The 12,497-nt window shown below is 43.2% G+C and overlaps 1 protein-coding gene across 1 annotated transcript; it reads right to left on the reverse strand.

Moving 5' to 3' along the window:
* Window positions 1-6,449: 6,449 nt before the first annotated feature.
* Window positions 6,450-12,118, reverse strand: LOC129375423 (N-myc proto-oncogene protein-like). The gene is made up of 3 exons (XM_055054492.1): window positions 11,992-12,118; window positions 10,971-11,622; window positions 6,450-8,536 (listed from the first exon to the last, which is right to left on the reverse strand). Exons 2-3 carry the CDS (start codon window positions 11,599-11,601, stop codon window positions 7,773-7,775), a joined length of 1,395 nt encoding a protein of 464 aa, XP_054910467.1. The 5' UTR covers window positions 11,602-11,622; window positions 11,992-12,118; the 3' UTR covers window positions 6,450-7,772.
* Between the last annotated feature and the right edge of the window lie 379 nt (window positions 12,119-12,497).

Consider the following 12,497-nt stretch of genomic DNA (forward strand, 5'->3'; position numbering starts at 1 on the left):
GGGGCAGTACCGAGACAGTTTTTTTTTTAAATGAAAGAAAAATGAGAAACCAATTAGGACGATTTTTTGCAATAGTGGCGAAGATATATGTATGAATATAAATAAAGATAAGATCATAAATGGTTTCCAGAAAATTTAAAAATTTGGCAAAAAACCCATGAAATCTTTAAAAACAAAATCTGACCATGTATTAAATATTATTTTACTTTTCTTGACATCATATAGTTGAACAGCATGGAATTGATTAAAGCATAATTAAGAAGAAGTTAATATATGTTTCAATTTCAGTCAAAATTGAAATAGAAGCTTCAGTCAGTGCTTCACATGGCATTGGTGCTAAGAAAGTATAAAGCAATTTAAAGTGAGATTAGTGTTTCTGTCTAAGGCTCACTGTTCCATCAGTGAATGGTGACAACCAATGCAGACAGGCCTGTAATAGAGTGGTCATGGACCAAAGACTCATCCTATGATGAACCAAGTGAAGCACAAAAGGTTGCATAGAAAGAGTTATACAATATTCAACTGGATCTTAACGGTTATTATCGTAATGAATCATAAACGTAGAGAAATAATAGTATTTTTCCTTTAAGAATTGACTGTGACACATCAGTAGCAGTTGCATTGTGTTGCACACATCTATGATCTATTGTCTGAGGTCCTTTTTTCTGCGGGTTAAGAAATGCCACCTACTGACCTCACTGTCTGTCCCTTCGCTCCGTGTTGTGCAGATGAGCGCTGGTTGAACTGATAATGATGGGGTTTGTATTGAAAGAAAAGTAACCCTGCCGTTTCACTCTCTCCACGATTCATTAACCCGATTTCCACTGAGCCCTGTCGCGCATGTGTCAGGGAGGCAGCTGCTGAGGATCCTGCTTCCCTGCCCAGGCTCAGTCCTCTGCTCTGTCGCACTCTGGCTCATCAAACCGACAGATAACTGTCAAAGAGCAGGCTTTCCTCCTGAAATGTCCATTACATTTTAATTTAAATTCTCCAGTGGTGATTTAACGAGAATCCACCAATCTCCCTCCACAGATGGATGGATGGACAGAGACAAACCTATTCATCTAAGTAAAATTTCTTCAACATTTTTCCACCATTTCATTGCCAGCCATGTTATAGAAAAGTATTTTATAGTGTAACAAAAGCAGTAAAGAATCAGAGAACTGTTCTTGGTTTGCACTGCAGTTCTTAAGACAACCTAATGAACTTGTGGAACTCAATAAATAAAGTATGACAAGTCCAAATATTTGAGACAAACAATATTGATTGCTAAAGAAAAGAAACCCTTGAAGTGAAGATTTTCAAAACAGAGTTGTTCCTGATCAAACACAAATAGATTGATTGGACTATGAAGCACAGGGCTGTCCGAACAGTCAGCTTAGGCCTGAGGTCAGTCTGAATATGTCTCACACTGCCTTAGCAGTCAGCCATCCATTTAGCCCCTGTGCCACATATAGACTGGTTTTGTTAAATCTCATTTGGTTTGCACGCCTCATGTGTTCATTGGACCAGAAAACCATTTGTTATCTGTTTCCTCAGGAGAAACACTCATGAATCAGTCTCACTCCGAATTTACAAACACAGAAGCGCCCCAGCGATTACCCCAAATAAACACATATGGAACAGTACAAGAATCCTTTAAATCAGAACCGCGCATACTTAGACTGGGCATAAGAATATGCAGCTTTATACAAAATGATAAGTACTTACAAATGAGAAAAAAATAAATAAAAAATAAAAACTTTATTGTATTTTTAGCTTAACAGTGTGGGGAAACGATATTTGAAGAACAAAGACTGAAAGATTTTTTTGTTTTTTGCTTTTTTTGTAATTTGCACATCTGAGATCATTAAACTAACAAAAAAAAATTAGAATAAAAAAAAAAAAATTTCTCGTTTTAGTTGTATATCCTATTATTTTAAAATGACCAACCTCGGTAAAGAATAATTGACCCGTGAATCCACAGAGAGCTTGTGCCACATCTACCATCAAACATTCAACAGAATTGTTTAAATTCAGTAACTTTGGGGCTTGAGCATGAACAGCATCTCAATCAGATTTTTAATTGGAATTTGACTAGACCAGTCAAAATGTCATTTTTTGGCATTCCAAAGGTGAATTTGCTGAAGTGAATTGGAACACTATCCTACTGCACTACTGAAGTGCTCTTACGGGAAATATGCCTACATTTGTCACTTTAGATAAACTTTACAGAAAGGACACTTGGTAAGTATGACATAACTACTTGTAGCTTCTGTAACAATTTCAGTACATCAGATTCTTCAGCTTCATTTTTACTGTAAATTTGTTTATAACCACTGTTATAATAGTGTTTTACAAATTACTCAGTGACAGACAAATGCTTCTGAACAAATGTTGAGTGATTTGAGCTTCTGTTGATATTCAAACATGTTTCCAGAAACCTACAGGCTGACATATCTTTGTACTCTCAGCAGTGCAGCAGCTGATTGCAAGTTCAGGCTGGTTTTGGACATACCTGTGGCTTTCACAGCTCAGCGTCAGAGAAAGAGCTCCAGGTTTTGGAACATCAGGTTTATTGTCAAGGATCTGGCTTGAAATAATGGCTTCAACTTAAAAGAAATTATCAATAAATCCACAATAGGGATATTCAGAGTCATTACAGTGTGAAGATGGATGTAGGTAAAGGATGAAAGGAAGATCTGAGATAATAAATGTGAGTCATTCATAATAAAAGGTGTTTATTGATTATGACAAAGAGATTTTTTTCTTTTTCTTTTTAGCCACTCCTCTCACTCTTCTCATCTTCTCTCTCAGTTCTTATCTTTATTTCTATCATGTTTTCCTCCCTGCTCTTTGGTCTTTGCTTTCTTATTCAGTGCTCAGTTGCACAGCCGAGGCTGTCTCCTCGCCTGAACGTGCTCTCAAAGGCCATTCATGGATTTTTCAATGAAACCCTATTACATTTGTATATGAGTGTGTGTGAGCGTGCATGAGTCAGAAAGAAAAATAAAGAGAGGGAAAGGTATTATGAGGGCTGTGCTACAGTACCATCTGTATGCAAATCTTCTCAGTCTTTGGTAAACTTTGATCAAACACTCAGGCCTTCTTTTCTCTCCTTGTGCTCCCTCCCACCCTTTTCTGCTTCACTGTCCGTGGTGTGTTCTGCAATTACTGTAGCTCTTTGTCAGTGCTGCATATTACTCAGTCCAGACAGGAGGCTCCCTTCGCCGAGAAGGAGCAGGGCTCCCTTCGCCGAGAAGGAGCAGGGCTCCCTTCCCCGAGAAGGAGCAGGGCTCCCTTCCCCGAGAAGGAGCAGGGCTCCCTTCCCCGAGAAGGAGCAGGGCTCCCTTCCCCGAGAAGGAGCAGGGCTCCCTTCCCCGAGAAGGAGCAGGGCTCCCTTCCCCGAGAAGGAGCAGGGCTCCCTTCCCCGAGAAGGAGCAGGGCTCCCTTCCCCGAGAAGGAGCAGGGCTCCCTTCCCCGAGAAGGAGCAGGGCTCCCTTCCCCGAGAAGGAGCAGGGCTCCCTTCCCCGAGAAGGAGCAGGGCTCCCTTCCCCGAGAAGGAGCAGGGCTCCCTTCCCCGAGAAGGAGCAGGGCTCCCTTCCCCGAGAAGGAGCAGGGCTCCCTTCCCCGAGAAGGAGCAGGGCTCCCTTCCCCGAGAAGGAGCAGGGCTCCCTTCCCCGAGAAGGCACTCATGCTCGCCTGTGTTTTCTTCCCAAGTATCCTCTAACACCCTCGGCTTCTCCTCTATTTACCTTGACTCCTTCGCACACCCCCTTTCTAAACACCTGCAGCAGTGCTGCACCCCACAACAGATGGCAACACGCTCTTATGACACTCACACACACGCACCCACACGCCCACACACACACACTCCCTCTCAGATAGCGGAGGTCCTGGCAAACAGAGCTCAGTGTGGTGCACGGGCAATGCCTTTGTGCAGAGGTTGGGCTCAGACACACTTGCACACAAACACACACAGGAGGCTTTGTTTCCCTCCATATGGGGAAGGTTGACATGCTCAATGCAGACCAGGTGTCCGCAGGACAATAGAAACATTGGAACAAGTGTTTGTTGATTAATCTAATGAAGATTTCCGAAGGATGACACCAACGCTTGAGCAACACAAACATGCCCCATTATCTCTGTGCAGCTTTAATGTTCTCCCGTCAGTGGGGCATAAGCCCATTAGATCTGTGTCATGTGTGGGTCTGAGGAGCTTCAGTCAGCCAGGGCGGTCACAGAGCTGAAAGAAAAGCCTCGGCCATATGTCTGTTAAAAACACAGGAGATGACTACTCAACGACATCAGCTCCCATCTAAACCAATTAGCCTCATTTCAGGGAGATTAACTACAGTTAAATGTGTTAGCAGTGAGCGTGTCTCTGAAGAGGGAACCAGTTTTGAACTTATAGTGTAAACAGGAAGTGCGATACTGGACACTGCTGTTTGGGTATTGTTAGCTCACATTACCAGCCGAGTCCATTGTGTGACTGTTAGGATATACTGTTTTGCTTTCCCCTCATGCATGCTCACTGCTATTGTCTGTGAACTTGTTTCTGGTTTAACCAAGTAGGATGAATTCAGCAGGCAGATGGTGAGGGGAAGTCCCAGGAGAGGTCACAACAAGAACTCGTACACAGATAAAGACGCCTGACTCCTGTTCCATACATGCACTGTAAGTGCACACAAAGACGCCAGACCCTGTTATGTAATACAGCAGCCCCCTCCGCCCCCTGTGAGAGGCTCAGTGTTGGGCCGCCTCAACTCTAAAGTCATCAATCTTTATGGTGTTGTCATTATGTGAAGGTTTCATGCAATGTTTTCATTCACTAAATTTCCGACCCAAACTTTCAGAGTAAAGTTGCTCAGTTCTCAAAAATCTGGCTGCAAAAAATTTCACTGTGAAAAACTCTATGTAGGCTTTTCTCATTATTAATTTTTTTGATATAAATATTGTTCTAAAGTGCTACAAGAATTACTTAGTGTAAATAAAATATTTCACTGCACTGGAGCAAAGGAAAGTGAACAAGGAGCATTGGTGGAATTACACAACTAAACAGTGTTCCAGGTCTAAGTTTAAATGTCAGTCAGGCTTGCTAACTGATTGAATCTAGCTTGAAAATTTGCACTGCTTGATAAAAATCAATCACATAGTTACATTGTTAACATTCTCATAATCAAAATGATAAGATTTCTTTTTTTTATGAAAAAAACATAAATACCCAAAGCAGTCAAACTTCTAAATGATGGTTTTGAAATGTCTGTCATTGTGGTGTCACCCAGCAAACTTTGAATTTTTCTAAGGATATCGTTATAAGAAAAGGATGATAATCATTGTCATAATAAACTGTAACATATCACTGAACTAAAGTGGTAAATTCAAAGAGGTTCAACAGAAAAGGTTTAAAATATCATCAGTTTTAAATCTCAGCACAAAATTAGAGCATATACAAATAATTTTAAAAGTGCACTATTTGACAAAACTATACATCAGACTATCATGTTGCAGTGACAAAACATAAGTCATTTACAAAGCTTTGTTCCGTTTTCACGTCTTTTAAGAAACTGGATGCTTGCACCTCCATGATGTCTCTTTCAGTTTTGTTTTGTCATTAAATCTATGTAATCCTAAAACACAGACACTGTGAAACTATAAATGACTCCAGAAGCAGGAGTGTTCCAGGTGCTTTTGCCAAAGATGATCTATGGCAAAATGAAACAGCTTCCTCGATTAAATGAATTTTTCAAAATCACTGACACTGTATGTTTTTATGCAGTGTATTTCCCCTCTTACCGTGTTCATTTCTTTTTGTGAGCTCACTAAAAGACTGTACTGGCCGTAGCAATAAATTTCTCTTTCAGCCATCTCCAGAGAATTCCCTTTTCCAAGGCACATTTTTGGGCCAAGGCCCAGCGCTGAAGTCACAGGGGGACGGCGGATCGAAGGGGGCTTTGAGGGGAGGAGGGCAAAGCCATGTGGCTGATGTTGGTAAACAGTGTCGAGATTTGTCCTGGCATCATTGCAGGCAGTTCACAACACGGCAATATCAGGCACCGGGGCCACACACAGACCACGACAAAAGGTAGACACACATAAGAACATTTGCATTCATATCACACAACACATGCACACGCGGGCAGGAATACATAGACTACTCACAAATAAAGACTCACTCTCGTGTCTGCTACTTAGCAGCTGCTCCAGTTTCCATGGCAGCAGCCTGAACAATGTAGCGGGAAGAGCTGTCTATAGCAAGAGAGGGAAACAGAGAGATGTGGAAATGTGTGTGTCGGTACACGCGCGTGCGTGCGTAGGCAAGGGTGTGAGAGGCTTGAGAGGGAGGGCCGGGTGGCAGCCGCAGGGTGCCGAGACAGAGAGGATTCAGAAGACGCGCTCTTTCTTTGTGAGGATGAGGCTTCTGAGAGGAGCCGCAACAAATACATAAATTTGGAGGCAAGACACAGACGTAAAAAGTCAGGAAATTTTGTCTATTTATTTTTCAAAATGAGGTATTTCAAAAGTGCCATGAGTTGCAGCACTATAGGTACATTTAATGTAGTGAAAAAACAAACATATCAGTTTACCCAGTTCTATGCACCCGATAGTTAAAAATATCAACAAAAGAGGAAAGTTTAAAAAAAGGGGGGGAAAGTCCAGGTACATGTGGATAGAACACACCTGCTGTACAAAAAAATTGTCTGATAAGAGAGAAAAATGACAAGATAAAGTGATATCTACCAAGAATGCATTCTCTTACGAAAATAAGTATCAAATTTAGTATGTATCACACTAAAAGCAAATAAATGTGTAAAACGTAGTGATATACAAAAAAGAAAAGAGAAGGAAAACAATATGCAGTTATATTACAAAGTTTTTCTGACTCTCATAAACTGAGACCTTACAGTACATTTAAAGGTATATAAACTTACAGTCCAGTTATTGGCAGCTTCCTGACTTGAATATAAAAAAAAAAAAAAAAAGAAACAAGAACCAAAGTGTAAATATAAAAACAAGGCAGATCTGAGTGTATTTTTTCTGCACACTATTGTTATATACAAAAGTGTCGCCTAGCAAGGTGCACAGTTATACATCCACTGAATTGGTTTGAGCACCAGTGTGAGAAGAGTGAAGGGAAAAGAACCTGTAGTGGCATTGTTTGTGTCTGCTATGATGCCTTGGTCATCAGTTTCTTACGTCTCATTTTTCAGTTTTGCAGTGATGAAGGAAGGTAAGCGTGCACCGCTGAACTCTCCAAGCAAAGTGCCCTCCAACACCCGTCCCTATGTGGAATCATGCAATTCCAGGCTGGTGTCACAGTGAGTACAAAAAATCAAACATACATACATGTAGAAATGATATTAAAAAAAATACAAATAATAAAAAAAACAACAACCAGAGGGAGTGAAGACTAAAAACAAGTGTCTGTCTCCCTCCTCATTCTTTATCTTTTTGTCTTTCCTCAATGTGACTGGATTGAAAAGTAAACCCTAAACATTCTTAACGTCAACAAATGTGCAAAAAAAGTGGCGGCAGTAAAAGTCCGAGCGTTCCTCCAGCCCCCCCCTCCACCCCCCCGTGCATCCTCTTCTCTTCTCTCTTCCAGGTTTGTGTATCGGCATCTGACGATAAATGTCCTCTGAGATTTCAATGTTTCTGTGTGCAAAAGTCCAACAGATATAAAGGCCTGTGTGTCTGTGCTTATGTGTATAGGCCTATGTCTGGAGTTCAGGATGGTGAGAGGGGTTCCTCCAGGGTCTATGTGAGGGGTTTTATGTTGTAGCAGTTGTCCGTCAGCGAGTTCTAGCCTGCTCCAGCCTGCGCATGAGGTGTTGCCTGCGAGCCTGCAGTCTGTCCTTTTCCTGCTGGAGCCTCATCTCCTCCGTCTCCAGTGAACAAACATACTCGGTTGCCTTCTTCAGGATCAGCACCTTTGCCGCCTTCTCGTTGTGAGCCAGCTCTGGGACATGGTCGCGCAGGGTCAGGAAGCTGGATCGCAAGTCATTGCGTCGCTGGCGCTCAAGGATGTTGTGGTTTCGCCGGCGCTCGCTGTCCTCAGAATCAGAACTTCCACGCGGACTGCTGTCCCCGCTGGTGCTGCGCTTGCTGCGGGCCCCTGCAATGCTGGGGGCAGAGGTGCAGGACGAGTTTGAAGATGTAGAGGACGATGAACCGATTCTGACGGGAGGGCGGGATGTCTCCGATGTCTTCTGTTTCTTTGGAGGTGGGGTCAGGTCATCATCTGAGGCATACGGCGAGGGCGCCGCGTAATTGTGTTGCTGCTGATGGACCGAGCTCCTCTTCAGGATGAGCTCCTGAGGGGCACGGCTGATGAACCGACTCACAACCCCAGATCCTGAGACAATCCCTCTTGCATCTTGGTTCTTGGGATTAACACAGATGGTTCCTATACCTGTGGTCATGGGAGACGTCTTGCTGATTGTGGAGCGTCTCTTCTCTACTGTAACTACATCGATCTCTTCCTCCTCTTCTTCCTCCTCATCCTCTTCATCATCCTCTTCTTCATCGTCTTCATCCTCATCTTCGTCTTCCTCTTCTGGGAGAACAAAAAAACAAAACAAACTTTGTCACTCGTGCAAAATATTCTCACTAGCCAATCTACGTGTGACAGCAGGTGACATGTAAATAAGTTAATAAATTAGTGAGATCAAGTGAGGAATGTGTGTGGGAGAGGACGTTGCTCAATGCCGTTAACTCCGGCAAAAATGTCTTAATGCTTAATGTCAGTCACTTCTCAGCTAATCTGCTCTGCATGCATTGGCATGTTCATACACAGCACTGAGCAGACAGACTAGAGTTCTGAGTTGTATTCCAATTCTCTTCTTCAAAACCTCTGCTAATCTTCGGAGAGATGAGACAGTATTAGTCTAATGCCGTCAGTCTGTTACCCCAACCTCGGTAATACTTTGAGTGTTTGAGATAGTAGAAAGAGCTTTAACAGAGTCTAGGCATATGGCGGAGTAAACATATGCCAGTTACCAGCATCCAGGTACTCAAGAGTTTTAACAAGTTATGCACTCAAGGCCACAAAAAGTCGTTAGAAGTCATTTTAACAAGATGCCAGAGAAAGTGGAAGATTAGATTTCTTTGGTTGTAGGGTAGAATAGCACTTCACTGCCCGCTCCCTCACCTGTTGATGTGCACTGCCAGTTAGCTAGCTGAAGGAAAGGTAATATTTTCTCATTCATATGATGAAGACCAATTTGGAACACAGACAGTCCAGATGTCCTACTGAAAAGTCTAATGAAGGCCCAGGCTTGCTTTAATTACAACTCAAGCTGTTTGGTCAAGAGACCATATATTTCAGGTAATCATGAAAATCCGATACCATCCAACATCTACACTGGAGAAGTTCATGGCTCAGCTGAACTAAAACAGCGCCAATCAGCCAGATTTTAACAAACCTACGTTGTGTTTTTTAGTGCCTGGAAAAGAACAAGTGGAAGTCACTGGGTGTGAGTCGCAGTTAAAATGCCTTTGTGATAATGGCTTTCATTATCAGCCCAAGAGCATCTGTGGAGTGTGGCATTTTACAGCTTATGGTAAACCACTTCAGACACCAGACACACATACTGATCGCTCATACAGACTGCTGCTGACATCAAAACAAAGCTGAGCACAGCTGGCTGAATGAAGGGAGCAGGGAAGGGGGTGTGGCTGACTCTGCCACATGTGAGCCTCTTTGGTGTTTCACTCTCAGAAAGGAACAGCTCATTGAATGCAGTTCAGAGGATTTTTTTCCACTTGGCAATTTGACTGTAAAACTGACTTTTTTTAAATATATTTAAAGAGGGTTGAAATTTTGAAATGGGCCAAACTGAATGGAAAATCTCATACTACTCTTCTTTTAAAACTGTGAATGCCTTTCATTAAAAATGTAAACTCCAAAACAGAGGATGGACAGGTCTGGGGGCAGAGTGCGCAGGGATGATGAGGCGGCAGGCCATCGAATCACCACAATTTAAGCCCAAAACTGGAGTGGCGCCAGGAAGACAGCTGTCGAGAATGGAGCGCTTGCTCAAAACACTCATCCACCCCGCCCACCCCAAAATAAGAAAAAGAAGGAGAAGAAAGAAGAAGAATCATGCAGGACTCAGTGACTTCTTTCCTTTACTGCAGAGAAGGTGTGAGGCAGAACTGACCGAGTCTGGACTCTGTGCCAAGTCCGGGGACTTTTGTAGTATTGTTTTCTAAGCAAAAACACACAGATAAGGACTTGTGTGAGTGTTTATTTAGGGAGCTCATAGGGCAGGGAAAGGGAGATGCGAGTCCAAAAGCATCTCCCTTTTGGACTCGCAAAAGTCCAAAAGGACTTTTGTGTGTTTAGATTTTCCAATCTAACACACAACTGCCTCATGTTGTATTGTTGTAAAGACTCTTACAGTCTATGATATTCATTCAGTTATCAGCTAAATTTTGGCCAAGCTGTTTAAATGCCAATTTATCACCAACTGCGCACACATTGTCTCCTTCATCCATGCGTAATGAAAGCATTTACGGCACACTTTTATCAGATCATCACATTATTGAAAACCTTTTCATCTCCCCCTCCTGCAGCCTGCTGCTGTGTGTGTGTGTTTTTTTTTTTTTTTTTTGGATCCGGTGCCAACTGAGTTCAGCAAAGCGCACAATTCCCTATTTTACTGCCATCTGCCGGATGAAGAGCCCGCTGATTACATAAAACCACGGTTCACTGTGTCACTACTCCAGTGTGCGTCTGTGTGCTTGCATGCGTGTGTAATTGCGAACTCGTGTGCGTGCGTGCGCGTGTGTGTGCGTGTCGAATGTGACGGGATAATCGGATTTTGGGCCAGTCATATGAACAAGATCCTGTCTCACAGATATACCAGACTTCAAATAATAGCAGTAATGTGTGAATTCAGAGAAGACGTGTGACACTGTTCATATTTTTAAGACATTTCTTTTAAAAAAGTGCAACATTTATATTACGGTGTTCATCTGATTCTTACCGGAGTCACTAGCTGCGCTTCCATTCGCTGTGGACGCGTTAACAGTCCCAGATGCGTCCTTGCTGCTGCTCTTCTTGTTCACCGGGAAGGGGAACACTATCGCGGGGTCCACGCACTCCGACACCGAGCTGCGGCTCACCACCTCCGGCACCCTGACGTACGCGTTCCTTCCTCCGGCCGATGCCGTTGAAATCGCCTTACCCAGTTTCTCTGTTACCACTCGTTCCAGCTTTTCCCTGGCGGAGAAGCCGCTCCACATACAGTCCTGGATAATGATGTTGTTGGGATTTGTATCCACACAGGAGCCGAAAAGGTCCCCGTCGTCGGATGCCCCCCATATATCGTCCTCGGGCAGAAGCAGCAGCTCAGAAGCCCAGTCCAGGGGGTCCCCTAAGCTGAAGCCGAAGGGATCTGCCTCCGAAGAGGCAGTTGCGGCCGCCGGCTCTCCTGGTAGCGCTGCGCGGCTCGGAGAGAGGGGCGGAGTGGGCAGCAGCTCGAATTTCTTCCAGATGTCCTCCCCCGGTGGCGCAGCGTCGGGACCACAGAGGTAGAAGTCGTCCTCGTCCGGATAGAAACATGGTTGTAAGGAATCAAACTCCAAATCGGAGTTTTTACTGATGATCGCCGGCATTCTATCCAACAATCGAAAATCCTATGAACATACAAGAGAGGTTCAGTCAGCGTGCGTTGTTGGAGAGCGTCTCTCCACATTTCTTTCTAACAGAAGTGCTCCACAGAAAGTGTCTGAGTCAAAAGCCCACACACAGATTCCAAACTGCCTCCACTGTGGGCTTTAAAAAACCGCACAAATCTCAAAGGAGTCCGTGCGTAAATGTGCCCATGACGCACTGCTGAGGCACAAAAACAAATGAGGACTGCACTATTCTTTTAAAACAAATGCAACTTTTGTTAAAAAATAAATTGAATGACAACATTCGAATATGAGAACTATTTATTAGAAATATATAAGACAATGGACACTGCATGTGAAGAATATCTTCTGAAAATAGATGATGCTCACCTCGTCCTTACTTGGGATGAAAACTCGTGAATCGATATTTCTCGTATCTTGAAGTCAGTAGTTAATACAGACACCAGATTTGGATCAGTCATCTACTTTTGGAGCTAAGACGGTCCTCTGACACACATTGTGGGTCTCTCCAGAGTGTTAAACACTTTAGTTTAGAGGGGAGGAAAGCAAGCTCCTCCCACACGGGCTGGTTTAGGGGAGGGACAATTCCTACCTATGCTTTGGCCTGGGATGCGAAGCGGGAGTGAAGAGGCTGGCTGGAATCCTTCTTTCAAGGTGAATGAAAAACATTCCTTCAATATTGACATTAATGGGTCAAAAAGAAAGTGTTTCTTCGAAATAAATTGGTAAAAAAACAAAAAACAAACAAACAAAAAAAACAGGTAGTAAGCAAAAAGCAAAAAGAAAGGAAGAAAAGAAATAGCTTACTTCAGGCTTGTCTTAAAGATATAAGATGAGAAGCTTTTGCTGGTGTATTTGTTGAATTGCTAATGAGT

Source organism: Poeciliopsis prolifica, unplaced genomic scaffold (assembly GCF_027474105.1).
Source record: "Poeciliopsis prolifica strain line A6 unplaced genomic scaffold, Auburn_PproV2 SCAFFOLD039, whole genome shotgun sequence".
Taxonomy (NCBI): domain Eukaryota; kingdom Metazoa; phylum Chordata; class Actinopteri; order Cyprinodontiformes; family Poeciliidae; genus Poeciliopsis; species Poeciliopsis prolifica.

Excerpts from the sequence above, each read along its gene's own strand:
- LOC129375423 (XM_055054492.1), bottom strand. The coding sequence starts at position 11,601 with ATGCCGGCGATCATCAGTAAAAACTCCGATTTGGAGTTTGATTCCTTA. Across the intron at positions 8,537-10,970 it reads AAGCGCAGCTAGTGACTCCG|AAGAGGAAGACGAAGATGAG; the intron begins GTAAGAATCAGA and ends TTGTTCTCCCAG.